Source organism: Stegostoma tigrinum, chromosome 13 (assembly GCF_030684315.1).
Source record: "Stegostoma tigrinum isolate sSteTig4 chromosome 13, sSteTig4.hap1, whole genome shotgun sequence".
NCBI lineage: Eukaryota > Metazoa > Chordata > Chondrichthyes > Orectolobiformes > Stegostomatidae > Stegostoma > Stegostoma tigrinum.
Window position 1 is genome coordinate 67,918,639 of NC_081366.1, and position 19,500 is coordinate 67,938,138.

Below are 19,500 nucleotides of genomic sequence, written 5' to 3' on the forward strand. Positions count from 1 at the left end.
TAGATTCCCTACAGTGTGGAAACAGGCCCTTCGGCCCAACAAGTCCACACCGCCCCTTGAAGCATCCCACCCAGACCCATCCCCCTATAAACCACACACCCCTGAACACTACGGGCAATTTAGCATGGCCAATCCAACTAGCCTGCACATCTTTGGACTGTGGGAGGAAACCGGAGCACCTGGAGGAAACCCATGCAGACATGGGGAGAATGTGCAAACTCTGCACAGACAGTTGCCCGAGGCTGGAATTGAATCCGGGTCCCTGGTGCTGTGAGGCTGCAGTGCTAACCACTGAGCCACTGCACCACCCAAATAACAGGAAAGGCAAGTGGTGAGAATGACAAAAAGAGTACACGGAGCGATATAGATAGGTTAAGTGAATAGGCAAAAATTTGGCAGATGGAATATAGGGGAAAATGTGACATTATGCACTTCGGTAGGAAGGATAGAGGAGCTGAATTTTACTTAAATTGGGAAAAATTATAGAAAGTTGCAATGCAGAGGAACACGGGAGTCGTCCAAATTCAGTACACAGTAGGGGATAGGATGAGATAACAAGTTGTAGAGCTGTTTGAACACAGCAGGTGAAGCAGTATCAGAGGAGCAGGAAGGCTGACATTTCGGGCCTAGACTCTTCTTCAGAAATGGGGGAGGGGAAGGGGTTTTTGAAATAAATAGGGAGAGAGGGGAAGGTGGATAGAAGATGGATAGAGAAGAAGATAGGTGGAGAGGAAACAGACAGTTCAAAGAGGCAGGGATAGAGCCAGTAGAGGTGAGTGTAGGTGGGGAGGTAGGGAGGAGATAGGTCAGTCTAGGGAGGACAGACAGATCAAAGGAGCTGGATGAGGTAGAAAATGGGGTGGGGCTTGAGGTGGGATGAGGGGATAGGTGGGAGGAAGGACAGGTGAGAGAAGTGGGGACGAGCTGGGCTGGTTTTGGGATGCGGTAGGGGGAGGGGAGATTTTGAAGCTTGTGAAGTCCACATTGATACCATTGGGCTGCAGGGTTCCTAAGCGGAATATGAGTTGCTGTTCCTGTAACCTTTGGGTGGCATCATTGTGGCACTGCAGGAGGCCCAGGATGGACATGTCATCTGTGGAATGGGAGGGGGAGTTGAAATGGTTTGCGACTGGGAGGTGCAGTTGTTTAGTGCGAACTGAGTGTAGGTGCTCTGCAAAGCGGCCCCCAAGTCTCCGCTTGGTTTCCCCGTGTACAGGAGGCCACAACGGGAACAGCGGATGCAGTATAGGATGAGTTGGCTTTTATTTCAAAGAGGGTGGAGAATGAAAGTAGTGAAGTCTTTCTAAAACTATACAACGATACAGTAAATTGTTTCGGCCCCCTTATGTAAGGAAAGATGTACGGATATTGGAGACAGTCCACAGACAGTTCCTCCTTTCTCCTTAAACAAGATTTTCCCACACTATGATTGACAGGGCCCTCAGCTCTGTCCAACCATTTGCTGCAGTTCTGCCCTCACCTTTCCCATTCCTTCCCAGAATGATAGTGTTCCCTTTGTCCTAATTTTCCGCCTCACTAATCTCTGCATTCAAAGGATTGTCCTCTGTCATTTCTGCTACCTCTAGCAGGATAGAACCACTGAATGCGTTTTCCCCTCACCTCTGCTGTCAGCATTCTGCAGGGACTGACCCCTTCCTGACACACTAGTCTACTCTCATTATGTCCAACATTTCCTCATTTCCTCCTGGTGGTTTTCCATTAAGTCACAGAAGATGTGACGCTTGACCATTCTCCTTCCTCCTCACTGTCCAAGGCACCAACGCACCTTCCAGATGAAGTAGTATTTTGCTTGTAGTTCTCTCAATTAGTCTAGTGCATTCGTTGCTCTCCAGATCATTTTCGTTACTTGGCAAGTCCAGATGCAGACCAAGTGATGGCTTTGTGAAATATCTCAACTCTGTCCATATGAATCACCCTAATCAACCATTTGCTTGCCATTTTAATAAATGTCCTTGCTCTCATTCTAACATTTTTTTGTCCTGGGCCTACTGCAGTGTTCTTATGAAACACAGCACAAGCTTGAGGATCAACACCTCATTTTCTGTAAGGCACTTTCCAAAGTCTACAACTCAGTAGTGAATTCTATGCTTCGGAACCCGCTGTCTGTTCTTGATTTTTCTTACATTCTCCCTGTGATCTTGTTCGCAGCTTTATCATGTTTGTGTCTTACTTTCACACCTTAATTTGCACCCATTTTAGATCTCTATTACCCTGTAACCACCATTACCATCCCTTTGCCTTTTATACTCAGTGTCTACACTGTCTGTTCCTCTTGCCCCTCCTCCGTCTCTGCTATGATCAAAGAGATTGTTACCAGTTTTCTTGTCTCTGGCAAGTTTTGAATAGGTAAAAAGAGCAAATGGTAGCAAACTAACAATAGCATCAGGAGAGGTGCAGGTACATAGCGCTGGCTCCGTAGGTCCATTACTTTGAATGGGTTGAACAAACGGTTGATCGATAATATGATCATTTTCAGGGAAAAAAACACATGCAGAATGGCTTTGGGCATAGTGTGATAGCCCAATCTAAGCCTGATTTTTTTTTTACCCAGGACCTGCTGTAGGCTTGCATGGATTGTTAGACTACTACAGGAGTTGTGAATGGAGCTGACCTTGTCAAATTATCAGCATGCATTTCTGTGCCCGACCTGAGTTGCCTTTCACCCAAGACTGAGCACCTGAAATGGAAAATCTTTCTTTTCCTAACACTAACATTGCTGAGAAACAGAAGTGAAACCAGAATAAGCTAGAGGAACACTGGAACTTGGGTCACACAGACTGGTATATTTTCTCAGCTATTATTTGTGGCAGCTTTTCTTTCTATTTTTGTGGACCAGCTGATTGAATTCCTCCCACTTTAAACAAACAGTAATACCAAGTAAGAGACTATTTTCAGGACTAAGCCTGGTGGAAATGAGGGGAGACAGTAGCTCTATATATATGGCATGAATATTAAAAGGGCAGACCCACTGCACCTTTGCAGCCAGCATGGAACCTGGTAATTGGCTCACTCCCATATGAATGAAATAGCAATGTAGCAGTGAGGTTAATATTACAGCTAAAAACTGTTATGCTTGTTGGCTGGAGCAGTCTGCATAGTTTGCAACAAGTTGCTCCACTCCCTTGCTCCAGCATTTACTCTTTTGGTGCCATTAGTACTCTAGGTGAACATAACCTCACTCCAAACCAGTCAGATTTTCATTGGGGTGATGAATGTCAGCCATTGAAATAATTTCCCTGGTCTCAACTATCCAACCTGTCTTTGCATTGAGCAGTTATCATCTTTATCATTATCAGGAGGTCCGTTACAGTCCCTAACACTGTAAAGATGCTAATTCCCACCAGTTTGTTTCTAAATCTTCTAGCAGATGGTGATCTAAGTATAATACCAATAGGCTAGTAATCCAGAGACGCAGATTGATGCTATAGAGACGTGAATTCAAATTCATCCACAATTGCTTGTGAAATTCATGTACAACTAATGGATCTGGAATGTAAAGTGAATGTTAGATATGGTGACCCTGACAGCTATCATTGATTATTTTAAAAATTCATCTGCTTCACTAGGGTCCTTTAGGAAAAAAATGATTGTGATCCTTACCTGGTCTGGCCTGCATGTGACTCCAGACCCAGAGCAATGTGGTTGACTCTTAACTACGCTTTGAAATGCTGAAGCAAACCACTCAGTTAAAGCACAGTAAATTACCTACTTGCCACAAAAGAATGAAAATAGTATACACAGTATTATAGATTTGCATCCTATAGTTTCCCAGTGTCTGTATACTCCTGGTCTGTTATTAATATGTTTGTTGGTATATGTATATATGCCTATCTACTGTGTATCTATGCCTATCTATTTCTAGCCTGTGGTCTGTCATGTATGGGATCCTGTTACCTCTTTCTAATACCACCTATACATATGTAGTTTTCTTTGGACAGGAGATAGCTCAAATAGTAGAGCTTTTTTGTATCATGAAAGGGTTTGAAAATTTAGATGTGGAGAAGGTGCTTCACCCTACAAAGGTGACCAGAACTAGGAGTCATAAAGATAAGATAATCAGCAATAAATCAAATGAAGAATCCAGAAGGAACTTATTCAGAAAAAGTGGAAATTGCTGCCACAAAGAGTGGGTGAAGTGAATCACATAAGTTAAGTAAATGACGATACCAGGACTAGAAGGCTCTGCTGTTAGGAAGAGAATGGAAGGTGGAAGAAGGCTTGTGTGAAGTGTGTATGTTACTTCCATAGATCAATCGAACCATGCTATAAATTCTATATACACACTTATCCATTGCTCTGTCAACATCCTATGACCATGCATAAACCAAGTAGGGTCAGTTTCTGTTATTCCAGTCTTCTTTATTTTTGAAGGATTCCCAATTATTTCTCAGGGTAACATGGTTTTTACTGCATGCTTCCAGCCACTTGTTTACCTCCTTGAGTGATTTGGTGAACTACGCTGATTTTCCCACAGGATGTGTTCATTAATCTGCATCCTCTGCTTTTTTAATGTGAGTATGTGCAGTGACTCAGTAAAAATACACCATTACATAAAAACTTCATTCTATACTTTCCAGCACCAGGAAAACACCTACGTGGTCAGTGAACTAGTAACAAGCAAAGCCTGATAAGGGCAATGCTTACACGAAGAAAGTGAAGAGAGAAGGTAGGGATTAAATAAAATTAGAATTGGAAGGGAAAATAAAGCACTCCAGCTCCCTTTCCTTCCCCTGCCCAGAGCTCATCTCTCCCTAAAGATGAGAGCATTGGTGGACACCGTGTGTTCCCCCTCCAGGGATATTTGTGCTTGAACGTAGCTGCAGAAGAGGGGCAGGTGGTTGGTAGAGATGACCCCCTCCATGGCCCACTGCCTGGATCTGTTTACAGCCAGCCTGGTCAGGCCTCAGAGCAGACCCACAAGGTGATCCTCCAACCTGCCCACACCTTTCTGCACCTGGTGACCAAGATCAGGACCATGGGGTGAAGTGCAACCAAAAACATAATGGGAGGTTCTTCAAATAACCAAAAAGGGAGCGCAAATGCCCACAACCAATATACATATGGTGCACATACTCCACATGCCACAAAGTAAATAGTTGGGCTGGGAGTCCGTAAACCACTGGGATCTGTGGTTATAAAGGACTGCTGCGTGCAACAACCTCCAACCCAGATCCCCAAGGGAAAAAGGAAGGACTCCCGCACAGAGAACCCTCCACTGGGGATTCCCACTGCCGGTGGAAAACATCCTCTGTTTTTAAATTTCTGAGCTAATTCCCATGTATGCAGCTATTAGATTAGATTAGATTAGATTTGCTACAGTGTGGAAACAGGCCCTTCGGCCCAACAAGTCTACACTGCCTCTTGGAGCTATCCACCCAGACCTATCCCCCGTCTTAGTTCTCCGTGTTATCCTGCATATGTCTTTTAACTTTTTCTAATTATGTACTACTCTGTAGTATATAGTTTACCATTGTGTAGATATTGTTCCTCCAACACACAGCTTTCCAAGTTCCACAGCAGTCATTTTGGAAGTAAGCATGAGGTTCTTTACCTCCATGAGCCTGCGCTGCTATGCTGTTTGATCTTGATGTTCTTTATCATAACTGCATTTACCTGCCTTGGTTGTGTATTTCCTTAAATTTCTTAGCAAAACATAAAGCTGTTCATCTAATTTCAAAATTTCAACTGACCCGAGAGTTTATTTGAGGCAGAGAATTATAAATTTCCTTGAATCTCAGTGTAAAGCTATGCTTCATGTCCACCAATAAATGACCTGTCTCTGATTTTTAATGTTATTGCCCCCTTGTTCTGGACACCCTCACTAGAAAAATGTTTCTTCTCTATCTGCAACCTTCAATCATCTCATACACCTCAATTCGATACTTGGTGTTGGGAAAGGGATAGTCTGAGCAAGCTGTCCCCTATTTAATCCTTTTAAAATGTGTTCCTTTCACAGCAATCTCTCAGTGACCTGCAAACTGTGGCTTTGGTGGATTTTCTGAGGTACCTTCCGTTCCTCTACTTAGTGACAATGACCTGCTGCAGTGTTGGACAATGCCTGGCATCTGTGCACTGCCATTCAGTGAGGTTTTAACTTTTGGCCATTCCTGCTGATTAAGCAGCAGAAGGCTTTCTCTTTGTTAAGTGCTCGCTAGTGCACCCAGTTTAGCACCCAGCCTTACCAAGGGGAGCAGTTATAGGCATCAGATTCGACAGCGATGGCGTTGCATTCGCAATTCTCCAGTCTGTTGCTTCTGGTTACTGCAGCTTAGAACTAACGAGTGTGCGTGTGTGTGTATATGAGAGAGAGTGGTTCCGATGCGGTTGGACATTGCCAAGCTGTATGGGAGGAGCCTGCCCTAATGCAGCATACGGCTCCAGCAGCAACGGAGGCCGCCTCATGCAGCACTGTACAGAGAGAGAGGGGGGATCGGCACAGGAGGTGCTGACGCATTTTGTCTGCCTGAAGTAACTACAGAATTTTAATCCTGAAATCTTCTCTCAGACGCCTGCTTGCTTCACACGCACTTACACCTTTAGATTGGGCTCTAGGGTGACTGATGTCAACAGGCAAACTTCAAAAAAGAGGCACTGGAACAATTGCCTGAATATATATATATATAGATTTTTTTATTTGCACTCGAGTTTTTTTTCTCTCTCGGTGTCTCTTATTTTAAGAGCCAGTAGACAAAAGGACACGCAGTGTACAGGTTACACCAGAAGCATGTCCTGCTAGTGGGGACTCTTGGGGACTGCGGAAGGAGTTGGCGTTTCTGGTTTGAGAGTCTCCTCTCGATTTGGTGAGGGAAGCGCAGGCTTGCAGCGCGGTTTCCCCAAGTCTTCCTTCGGAGTATGTCGCGCCGTGCGAGCTGGCTGTCCCACCCGTACCACTAGGGCAATGGGATCGTGGATACCTGTCTGCTTCATTCCCATATCTCCAAGTAATCCGGCTGTAAATGGAGGAGGAGATTGACACCCGCAAAATCAACAACAGTTTTCTGCGCGACCATAACTATGCAACTGAAGGTATTTTTTGTTCTTATTTAACCCGGGTGGTTTATTTAAACGTGGGTGCGTGTGATGTGACTGTCTGTCTTGGTCCTCTTTTCAGAAAAAAAATGCTGTATTTTGTGATCATTGAGTCAAATGATCCCCCCGCCCCCAGATTCTTGACTATGACTTAAGGAGTGGAAGGCTAGAGGGCAATTGTAGCTGATTTAAGATTGCAGTGCTGCAGGGACAGGGAATCTGTGGGTGAATTTTGGTTTAAAAATAAGACAAACTCCTCTGGGATGTTGGGTCCGCCCGAAGCAGAGCTTCTTTTGAGAAAAGGGGGTGGATGGGGAGGGAACATCTTGCCTGAAATTGTTAATCCGCAGTTACGCGTCGGATTTCTGAGCACACATTGCTGATACATATCCTCGATCAAAAGGGAGGGTGAGAAAGAAAAAGACAAATTCCTTCATGATCTGTAAGGCGAACTGCAGTTACTCTATGAACACAGATACCGGCTTATGTAACACGATGAACTCGACTGGCCACAGTCCAGGTGAGGTGACATTCAGTACGTTTTCCCCTTGCACTATAAGGTGTGCAGGGTGAAGCTCGATTTATTTCTTCCACTGATGGTTACAGGCATGATGCAGGTTTTTCTGTTTTAATTTTCAAAAGGTTTAGGGATACACCTTTGCCGAGAAATTTGATTTCACCACGATTGCTGTTTGATTAAAGGTCTATGAATACCCACAGACTGCACCCCCCCCGCCCCAATCCCGGTCATGGTGTAATGAATTCAAGGAAATTTTTCAATGGCAGATTCCAAAAAATGGGTTAGAAAATGCCCCCACCCCCTTCACCTCTTGAAACTTGATTTGCCTTCTATCTTTAACGGCAATATTCTAACTTTTGACCTTTACACGTTGACCTCGTAAGCCTCTAGCCTGAGATTCCCTTGTTTCTTGGCTCAGTTGTCAGGTTCCTTTTATTTGTATCGGTACTCCAGTCACACTGTTCAGCGAATTTGGTGCTGCAGTTTAACAGTGGAGCTCGTGGCGTTGGGGGGTGTCGATTTTGTTTTCTACAACGAAAACCTCGCTAATTTAAAAGGAGGTATGATGTTCCCAGTTTTCCTCTGAGGCCCAGCTCTCAAACTGAGTTGAATGGTGTGAGGGGGGTGCATCTAGAGAGCACTGCAGACTTGTTGCCAGTGAGGATAGTGGTGCTCAGGTAGTGAGAGACACCCTGTCATGGAGCTGCACTTAGAGTAGTCTTTAATAGATTAAAACGTTATTGTGGAATTTTATTTCCCCTGGCTGACATGACTGGTTATTTGCAGATGCTAAATTCCTTATGCAGTCCTTCTGGTACAGTTCATCTATATGGGCAGAGCAGCAGAAAGATTGGGTGTCAGTTACATTTGCAATAGCATCAGATTTTTTCAGACTCAAGCAATGCAATTAATAATGATCTTGCATTTTCAAGTACATTAAGGAACTGTCTTTAAAGCATATTTGCATTATAGGGCATGTAGATATATGAGAAATAGAATCAAGGACCTGTACACATTGAATATTAGAACCCCTACAGTATGGAAGCAGGCCATTTGGCCCATTGAGTCCACACTGACCCACTGAAGAGCATCCTCCCTATCCCTGTAACCTTGCATTTCCCATGGCTAAACCTAGCCTGCATATCCCTAGACACAGGGCAATTTAGCATGGCCATTCCACTTAACCTCACATCTTTAGTCTGTGGGAGGAAGCCTATGCAGACATGGGGAGAAGGTGCAGACTTCACACAGACAGTCGCCCAAGGGTTGGAATCTGTGGCACTGTGAGGGAGCAATGCTAACCACTGAACCACCATGTCACCCAATGAGTTGCTGCAAATCACTGATGGAATACGATGAAACAGAGCTGGGACGGGTCTGGGAAGGACTGCTGTCTTTACTAAGGGCCATCTCAAGGATTTGCATCGTCATCAGTCCAGAGCCTCGGTCTGCTGAGAGAATGCTTGGAGGGGATTGTGAATTCACAGCAAGGCCCATCCTGCTCCTTCCCTTTTTTTGGACTGCTTCAGAGTCATTAGGAATAGATTGTACAGAAGAAGGGGCAAATGCAGTTCGTGGCCTTTGCAGGTGACTTCTTCAATACTCTGAAAAAACTGACTGTCCGTTTGGCCTGCTGCATGTCTGATCATTTTTGGTGGTGTTAGACATCCATCTCTGCTCAGGAGGGAAAAATGACACCTCATTAAAGAATTGAAGGTTTGTTTCTTGCTGAGCCAGATAGAAGGTTATGCTGATGTAGTTAGATAAAGAAGGATGGAAGGAGGCTTGAGAGATAATGGGAACTGCAGATGCTGGAGATTCCAAGATAATAAAATGTGAGGCTGGATGAACACAGCAGGCCAAGCAGCATCTCAGGAGCACAAAAGCTGACGTTTCGGGCCTAGACCCTTCATCAGAGAGGGTCTAGGCCCGAAACGTCAGCTTTTGTGCTCCTGAGATGCTGCTTGGCCTGCTGTGTTCATCCAGCCTCACATTTTATTATCTTGGAAGGAGGCTTGTGTCAGGTATGAATGTTACTGTAGGTAGTTGGGCTGAATGGCCTGTTTCTGTGCAGCAAACTTTACATAATTCTACATACATGCCCTTGAAAGTTTTGAAGCTCAACCAGCCAACCACAGTCTAAATGTGCTCAGCTGCCTATTTGGTGGAAAATGTGGGATTAGCAGTGAATAAATAATGGGGACAATTCATAAGATGGTGTGGACTGCACCTACATTCTTCTATTGCATTACTTTAATGTTATCATTTATCCAGATAGTTTCTCACAATCTTTGAATAAAACAAACAGTTAAATGTGAAATCTCAATTGTTTAAAGTCACAATTATTAATACTGCAGAAGGTTGACAATCCTCCAGGATTGACTATGAATCTCCAAATGCTGCTGTAAGCAACCTGGTTGGATAGTCTTGGATGTGTTAAAAGTGTATGTTTCTTTGTTTTCTTTGAATCCACACATCATTGATGCTGAAAATCTTACTGATAGGGTATAAATTGACAGTCAAAGACCATGCACATGCATAATGTAGAATTAGTTACTTTCCAATTGGAGTGGAAAATCACAGCTATGTGAGGGAGGATAACCAGCACAAGAGTGTGGACAGGAGATTGGAGATCCAAGTTTATGACTGCAAACCTCCAGGAGTATGTATAATCTGAGTTTCCAACCCTAATTGTGTAACAGTATGTAAGTGCAAAGTTCATTCTGGCTTAATTCCACACTTATTTCCAGTGGAGAATGAGTGCATTTTATTTAACATAAAGTTATCAATTTAATATATAAATTCAAATACTAAGACTTTTGTTGGCTTTGACATTTGAGATTGAGCAGTGACCCAGGATTTTTTTTTATTGTCCAGTTCTCCTTAAATGAATCAGGAAAGTCAGGAATAATGATTTTTATATAGCATGTAAGACGTTTTTATCTTTGATTCTTTTCTATGTTTAAAAAAAAATCACTGAACGGCATCCTGCACCACTGCCTTTCCAATGCCTCACATCGGCTGAGCTCTAAAAATGAAAAAATCCAAAATTTCAAGGTTAAATTTTTGGAAATCCAGCCTCCTAAACCAGCTTCTTGAAGTTTGGACTGTGCCAAGTCACCCAATGGTTACTACCATAATGCCTTATTTAAGTGAGGGGTCAGAACATCTAGGACATTTGACTGCCCTTCCCTGTAACATTTTTTTAGAAGATGTGAAAGTGTTTTTAAAGAATCCTGCAATCACCTTATTGAATCTTACACCACAGAGTAAGACCATTTAGCCAAGCTTGCCTGTCCTGGTTATTTACAAGTTCTATCTATTTTGTCCCATTCCTTTGCCCTTTCCCTACAGCCTTGCAAATTTCTTCTCCAAGTATTTATCCAATTCTCTTTTGAAAGTTATTTTTGGATCTGTTTCCACTGTCTTTTCAGACAGTGAATTCCAAATTGTAGCAAGTTGCTAGGTGAAGAAAATACTTTTAACCTCTGCTTCTTTTTCTGAATAATTTAAATTTGTGCCCTCTAGTTAGTGACCTTTCTCTTACAGCACATGGTTCTGGTGCGTAACCTGAAGAACAATAATAGGCTGTTCTCATACTGTAATAAATTTTCCCAAGAGACAGCTTCAAGAGAATAGCATAATTTGTATTTCATGGTTATAATATTCTGTCTTTATAAAACGTCAATGATTTGCTCTATTAACAGCTATTAACACCAAAAAAGAGAGATTAGTGACGAAGTTAAAATTTAGATCATCGTTCAATTTCTTTTGTTAGTTGGTTTGGAGTAGGACTGACAAGCTTTCCTGAAGGATGGATCTCTTTTAAGCTAGTGCTTCGAGGTTTGATGGAGATCCTGCTGAGACACTTAGTGCATCGGCAGGATGTGCAATAATGATGTCTCCGTTGCAGCCTTCAACATTTCATACAAAACCCCTTCAATACATGAAAAAAAATGTTGCTGTGATGTTGAAATATACTTAATATTTGTGGATTAACTGAGTCTACTGTCAGGGATTAGCCTGACACAGGATGACAGAAGCAGGGAAGGAAGAGAATTTTTGAAAAAGGGCAAATCAGGACTTCTCTCTGCTCAGCAAATGAGTGTCATTCTTTGCAGTTCGATTTGTTTGATGCAACAACTCCAGTAATTTTTGATATTTCATTTGGTGACAGGAAACAATAAAACAATTGAAGATGATGAACTCAGGGCATAGTTGGGAACATGACACTGGGATATTATAGTGATTACAGAAATATAGCTCAGGGACAGACAGAACTGGCATTTTAATGTTCCAGGGTTTAGATGCTATAGGAAGGATAGAAATTGGGGGTCAGCGAGAGAGGAGCCTGACTGGCGTTCTTGAGTAGGGATAACATTATGCCTGTACTTTTGGGGTTGGTTTTCCTGGGAGTACTTCCAGGGAAATTACTTGGGTGGAACTGAGAAATAAGAAAGGGATGACCACCTTATTGGGATTGACCACCCCCTTAATAGTCAGTGGGAAAGTGAGAACCAATTTGTAAGGCAATCTCAATTATTGGTAAGAATAAAGTTATGAAGCAGAGGTCAACCCCCTTCTGAATAACTAAAACCAAAACACCTAAAGAAGTTCACTTTGCCTCATAATCTGTTGAAGGAAGTGTGAAAAGTGGTATAACTTGCCTCTAACCCCAATCTGTTACTTGCTTGATAATGGACAAGTAACAATTTATTTATCAAACTCTAACGTGGACAAATTAATAGAACTACTAACAAACCGAACAATTTCCCCCTCAACGACTAACTATTCCCGAACAAAGCAAACCCTAATCATATGCTGTTCCAATAATACGAGACCCACTTAAACCAAAGTAATAAGACAAATAATTTAAAGCACGGTCGCTCAAAATTACAGCCAGGATAAGACACCTGGAATGTTCTTTGCCTTCTCTGCTGTTCTGCAGTCAGCTACACTCTTCTCCATCCAATTTTACTGCCAGGAATGCCTTTCTCCATTGAATTCTTGGGTCAGGAATACTAGCTAAGAGTGTTGTGGTACCTTTATTTAGATTATGCTTCCTCTGAGAGCTTAGAGATTTCTTAGTGATTTTCTCATTCTTTAAAGCTGGTGTCTGTTGAGAACTGTTCTCTTTATAGATGGCAGTGCTCTCATATCATTTTCAAAAGCCCTCTTCTTTTATACCCTTGATGACCTTTCTTTACAATAGATCTGGTCCTAGGTTGTCAGAACCATCAAATTTAAATTTAATTGGGTTTTTGGTATCCAGGGCCTGCTTTAAATTGATTGGCTAAATTCAAAAACCTGTTATCTTGATAAAAATGCTGCTTTGCCAGCTAACAGTACAGTCTTTTTGATACAATGCTTCAATTTTAAGAGCACTCTCTGCATCTACTGCTGACATTTTTTAAAATCATCTTTTAAAGGGGTCATGCACTCTTTCCCCCCCGTCATTATATAAATATCAAATTCTAATGCCCTGCCTGCCTGTCCAGAAGTACTCTACCCAACTTTGCAACAATTTTAGAGTGGCAATAGTAGGGGATTTTAACTTTCCAAACATAGTGTTAATGGCTTGTTTGGATGGAAAGGAATTTTTGGCATATGTACAAGAAATTTTTCTGATTCAATATGTGGGTTTATCTGTTAGAGAAGATGCAAAACCTGACCTCCTAAGACAGGCGACTGAGGTGTTGGTGGGGAAGTACTTTGCGACCAGTGATCGTAATTCTATTAGTTTCAAAATAGTGATAGAAAAGTATACACTGGATCTAAAAATTAACATTCCAAATTGGTGGAAGACTAATTTTTATTGTATTAGGCAAGAACTTTCAAAACTTGACTGGGGCGGATATGACAGGCAAAGGGACAACTGTGAAGTGGGAAGCCTTCAACAATGAGATAACGAGAGTCCACAGACAGTATGTTCCTGTTAGTAACAAGGGCAAGGCTGGTAGATGTAGGGAATGCTGGATGACTCGAGAAATCGAGGTTCTGATCAAGAAAAAGAAGGAAGCATATGTCAGGTATTGACAGCAGGGATCAACTGAACCCCTAGAGGAGTATAAAGGCAGTAGAAGTATACTTACAAGGGAACTCAGCAGGGCAAAAACAGGACTTGAGATAGTTTTCCAAATAGGGTTGAGGAGAATACATCAAGGACAGTAGTGTAACTAGGGAGAGAATAGGGCCCTCAAAGATCAGCGAGGCAACCGATGTGTGGAACCACAGGAGAATGGGGGGAGAAACTAAATGAGAATTTTGTATCAGTGTTTACTGAACAGAAGGATATGGAAGCTAGAGAACTCGGAATAAATAGCGACATGTTGAAAGTGTCCATAGTACAGAGGAGGAGGTGCTAAATGTCTTAAACTGCGTAAAGGCAGATAAACCCCTGGGACCTGATTAGGTGTACCATAGAACTTTGTAGGAAGCTAGGAAAGTGATTGCTGGACCCCTTGTTGAGAAAGTTGTATCTTCAATAACCACAGGTGAGGTGTCCGAAGACTGGACGTTGGCTGAAGTGGTGTTACTATTTAAGAAAGATGGTAAGGAAAAGCCAGGGAACTATAGATCTGTGAGCCTATCATCAGTGGTGGGAAAGTTGTTGGAGGCGATCCTGAGGGACAGGATTTACATGTATTTGGAAAAGTGAGCACAGATTAGGGATAGTCAGCATAGCTTTGTGCGTGGGGAACTGTGTCCCACTTACTTAATTGAGTTTTTTGAAGAACTCACAAAAAGGATTGAAGGCAAAGCAGTGGACCTGTTCTGTATGGAGTTCAGTCAGGCATTCAACAAGGTTCCTCATGGCAGACTGGTTACCAAGGTCAGATCGTGTGGAACACAGGGAGAATGAACCATTTGGATACATAACTGGCTTGAAGGTAGGAGACAGAAGAGTGGTGGTGAACGGTTGCTTTTCAGAATGGAGGCCTGTGACCAGCTGTGTGCCACAAGGATCAGTGCTGGGTCCACCATCTTGTGTCATTTAAATAAATGATTTTGACATGAATAAAGAGGTATGGTTCGTAAGTTTGCTGATGACACCAAAATTGGTGGTGTTGCGGAGAGCAAAGAAGGTTACCTCAGTGTACATTGGGACCTTGATCTGATGGGCCAATGGGCCAAGGAGTGGCAGATGGAGTTTAATTAAGCTAAATGTGCGGTGCTGCATTTTTGGAAATGCAAATCAAGGCAGGGCTTATACAGTTAATGATAAGACCCTGGGGAGTTCTGCTGAACAGAGAGATCTTGGACTGCAGGTTCATAGTTCCTTGAAAGTAGAGCTGCAGGTAGACAGGATAGTAAAGATGATGTTTGGTATACTTGCCTTTATTGGTTGGTGCATTGATTTTGGAGTTGAGAGGGCATGTTGCGGCTGTACAGGTAGTTGATTAGGCCACTATTGGAATACTGCGTTCACTTATAGTCTTCCTGCTATAGGAAGGATGGGGGGAGGGTTTTAATTATAACAAGAGGCTGAATTGGCTGGGACTATTTTCCCTGGAGTGTCGGAGGCTGAGGGGTGACCGGATAGAAGTTTATAAAATTGTGAGGGACATAGATAGGGTGAATAGCAAAGGCCTTTTCCCCAGGATAGGGGAGTCAAAAACTAGAGGCCATTGGTTTAAGGTGAGAGGGGAAAAGATTTAAAAGGGTCACTGCACCTGAGACAATAACTTTGCTTTGTCTCCACAATGCTGCCAGGCCTATTGAGTTTCTCTAGCATTTTCTGTCTTTATTCCAGTATGTCTTTCCATAGAGCAGGACCCAAAGCTGTTCACAGTATCCTTGCAATGGACTGCCAAGTGCCTTGTATGGTTTTGGTAATGCCTCCCTACTTTTGTATTCCATTCCCATCTGAAATAAAGGCCAGCATTCCATTGCCTTTCCTATTAGCCACTGGATTTGGAGATAACCTTTTATGATTTATGGATGGAGACTGCCAGAACACACTGTTCTGTAGTTTTCTGCATTCTCTATTTAAATAATTTTTACCTCCTCTATTCTTTCTGCTAAAGTGCATAACCTGATATGTTTCTCAATTATATTCCATCTGCCGAGTTTTTATCCTCTCGAGTAATCTATCTATGTTCCTTTTGTGGACTCTGTGTCATCCTCACCACTTGCCTTCCTTGGTTTTTTGTATCATTTATGAACTTTGACATAGTACGTTCACCTTCCTCATCCAGGTCATTAATGTAGATTTGTCAATAATTATAGCTGCAGCACTGACCCCTGTGACTCTCCAGTAGTTACAGGTTGCCATCCTGAAAATGCCCCCATTATCCCAATTCTGTCTTCTATCTTCAATTATCTATCCATGCCGATATACACCCTTTCTCTGTTTAACTGTACCCTATCATACCTCAACAACCTTGGGCTCTTTTTAAGTCATGAGGTGAGAGTGAGTGCCCTTGTTACCAAGGCAACACTGGCTAAGTATCACATCAAAGACATCTCACAAAACTGTAGTCAATGGGATACATGGAAAACTCTTCCCTTATTGTATTCACAGCTGTCACAAAGGAATGTGGTTGGGGTTTTTAGATCGTAGGAGAACTGGAGGAGTTCCTTAGAGTTGGAACTTGGGCCCAATCACCTTTAAAAGCAAAACACTGCTGATGCTGTAAATCTAACATAAGAACAGAAAAAAAACTAGCAAAGCTCAGCAGAGGTAGCATCATGATGCTAGCAAAAAATATTATCAATGGGAGAAAGTTCATGTTTATAATCGATGATTTTTCATCAAAAACAACTCTTTTCTATTGCTTCATCAATTAACTGTTCCATCATGAGGTTAAAAGTGGGGAAGCTCGCATCTTTCACTACTCCTCCCCAGGTACTGAACCAGTACTCGCCCACATGCGCAAGGTCTGGACATCATTCAGGCTAGGTCTGAGAAGTGGCAAGTTCACACAAAGGATTGAAAGGAATGAGAGTCTCTGGGTGGCTACATCAGTGCCAAAACTAGTGTGTATTTTTTGAGAAGGTACCACCTCTTGACTGGATTTTAATTGCTCGCATCTTGTTGCACTGTTTCATGAAATCTTGCATTGAAAGTTCATTGACAGTGAATCATGGCTGAATGAAGTTGCATCATTGAAGAAGAGCTGATAAATGTCATCACTGGTCTTCAGGAGCCAGTTAATGACATTTTGAACTTTTGTACCATTTTCATAAGTTGAGGACGAACAGAGATATTAATCTTCTGGGGGTATCAAAAGGCTTGCATGGGGAGAGTAAAATATTGCCTACAGTCATTATAGACATTGTTCCTTAGGGTAGAACATTTGGAGCTAGGAATTTTGGGGCAAAGTCTGTGGATGCTGCAAAACATCTGTTCTGTCTGGAAAGGAAATACCTATGGATTTTATCATCAAATGTTGCCATTTCTGACAATGTTCCTAGAAAACTACGCAAGGTTAAAGAGTCTTCTACATTTTCATGCAAAGGTAGAGCATTATTCTTATGTGGCTGTATTGCTGAGGGACCTTGCTGCAGGATCAGAATTTTATGTGACTTGGAGACAACTGCAAATGCTGGAAGCTAGCATCAAAAAATGTGAAGCTGGGAAAGCACAGCAGGTCAGACACCATCCGCGGAACAGGAAAGTCAGCGTTTCGGGTGGAATTTTACGTGCTCTCTAATAATTTCCAATCTGACAGATCTCATCAGGCTTAATCTGTCTGTTGACAGTTGGAAGATCATTGCGATTCTCTTTAAAAGCTGAGAATATTGGTACTTCATTACATCTTTAGTGGCTGCATGTGGCAATTGTTTATTGGCACTCCTAATCTCACAAACTGACATTGCTGTCGGAATAGATGAAGCATTCTGCTGTCCCACGCCTGGAGAAAAGTTAGAGAGATCTTGATGCTCTGCATTGTAGACTGGGGAATCAGGTACTGTAATGTTTTCTTCTTGAACTGTTGTAACTAGTTCAGGTAGTGACCTATTCTGTGAGCAGCTTGAACCCCCACCTGGGCTGTGCTCCCTGGGAACTTCTGAAGAGTTGGCTTATCCTCTTCAATTATCAGAGGATGGGGCACATCATGAAGCTGGGGACCTTCATGACAGAAGAGCATGCAGTCATCTTGGTATGAAACTTAAGTTGTTTATTAATGTTGAAGTAAATCTTAGCAATATGTCATTCAATATTCCTTTATTCTTGTGTTTCTGTAGAGACTGAAGCAATATCTCTCAAATTGGAATGTAGTCATCATCTTGGTTTTGAGTATCATCTGCAGAAGCCCTAACAATACACAAGCCTGCCAGCAGAACCAGGAGATAATGAAGTGCGTAGCTGGATGAACACAGCAGGCCAAGCAGCATCTCAGGAACACAAAAGCTGACGTTTCGGGCCTAGACCCTTCATCAGAGAGGGGGATGGGGAGAGGGTTCTGAAATAAATAGGGAAAGAGGGGGAGGCTGACTGAAGATGGATAGAGGAGAAGATAGGTGGAGAGGAGCGTATAGGTGGATAGGGGATAGGTCAGTCCGGGGAGGACGGACAGGTCAAGGAGGTGGGATGAGGTTGGTAGGTGGGAAATGGAGGTGCGGCTTGAGGTGGGAGGAGGGGATAGGTGAGAGGAAGAACAGGTCAGGGAGGTGGGGACAAGCTGGGCTGGTTTGGGAAGCAGTGGGGGATGGGGAGATTTTGAAGCTTGTGAAGTCCACATTGATACCATTGGGCTACAGGGTTCCCAAGCGGAATATGAGTTGCTGTTCCTGCAACCTTCGGATGGCATCATTGTGGCACTGCAGGAGGCCCATGATGGCCATGTCGTCTAAGGAATGGGAGGGGGAGTTAAAATGGTTTGCGACTGTGAGGTTGTTTATTGCGTAATCTTCGGTCTGCCTCCCCCTCTCTCCCTATTTATTTCAGAACCCTCTCCCTATCACCCTCTCTGATGAAGGGTCTAGGCCCGAAACGTCAGCTTTTGTGCTTCTGAGATGCTGCTTGGCCTCCTGTGTTCATCCAGCTACACACTCTGTTACCTTGGATTCTCCAGCATCTGCAGTTCCCATTATCTCAAAACCCGGAGATGCTTCTGTTCTGTTCTGCAAGGCTCATTAATACCCCCCTTCAACCGCATCGCTCACATTTCCCATTCTTCAGCCCTCATATCCCCACCCCAGAATAACAACAAAGACAGAATTCCCCTCACCCTCACGTATCACCCCCCGCGACCTCCAGATCCAATGCGTCATCCTCCGCCACTTTCACCACCTGCAATCTGACCCCACTACCAAGGACATTTTTCCCTCCCCACCCTTATCTGCCTTCCAGAGGGACGGCCGTCTCCGTGACTTCCTCTCGTCCACTCCACAGCAGCCCCACCACTCCCGGCACTTTTGCCTGCAACTGCAGGAAGTGCTATACCTGCCCCTACACCTCCCCCCTCGCCTCCATCCCAGGCCCCAAGAAAACCTTCCACATTAGCAGATGTGCAGGTGAACATCTGTTTAATGTGGTATATTGTATCCGCTGTTCCTGCTGTGGCCTCCTCCACATTAGGGAAACCAAGCAGAGGCTTGGAGCCTGCTTTGCGGAACACATGAGCTCGGGTTGTGACAAATAACTACGACCCCCAGTCACGAACCACGTCAACACCCCCTCCCACTCCTTGGATGACTTGTCCATTCTAGGCCTCCTCCAGTGCTACGACAATGCCACCCGAAGGCTGGAGGAACAGCACCTCATATTTTGCTTGGGAACCCTGCAACCCAATGCTCTCAATGTTGACTTCACAAGCTTCAAAATCTCCCTGCCCCCGACCTCATCCCAAGACTAGCCCAGCCATCCCTGCCTCCCTGACCTGTCCGTCTTTTCACCCACCTACTCACCTTTCCTCCCCACTGACCAACCTCCATCCCAACACCCTACCTATGCTCACCTTTACTGGCTTTATGCCCGCCTC

General features: G+C 43.4%; 1 protein-coding gene across 4 annotated transcripts in view; it reads left to right on the forward strand.

Moving 5' to 3' along the window:
• Positions 1–19,500, forward strand: part of LOC125458425 (serine/threonine-protein phosphatase 2A 55 kDa regulatory subunit B beta isoform) — a 525,757-nt gene that overhangs the window by 316,472 nt on the left and 189,785 nt on the right. The window contains exon 1 of one of the 4 annotated variants that reach the window (XM_048543682.2): positions 6,362–7,047. The exons of 2 other annotated variants lie outside the window; for them this stretch is intronic. In XM_048543682.2, the coding sequence (XP_048399639.1) occupies positions 6,978–7,047 (70 nt within the window). In that variant the 5' untranslated portion in view covers positions 6,362–6,977. Of the gene's footprint in view, positions 1–6,361; positions 7,048–7,412; positions 7,571–19,500 lie in introns of those variants that run through there. One more of the 4 variants, XM_048543680.2, reaches the window with a different exon arrangement.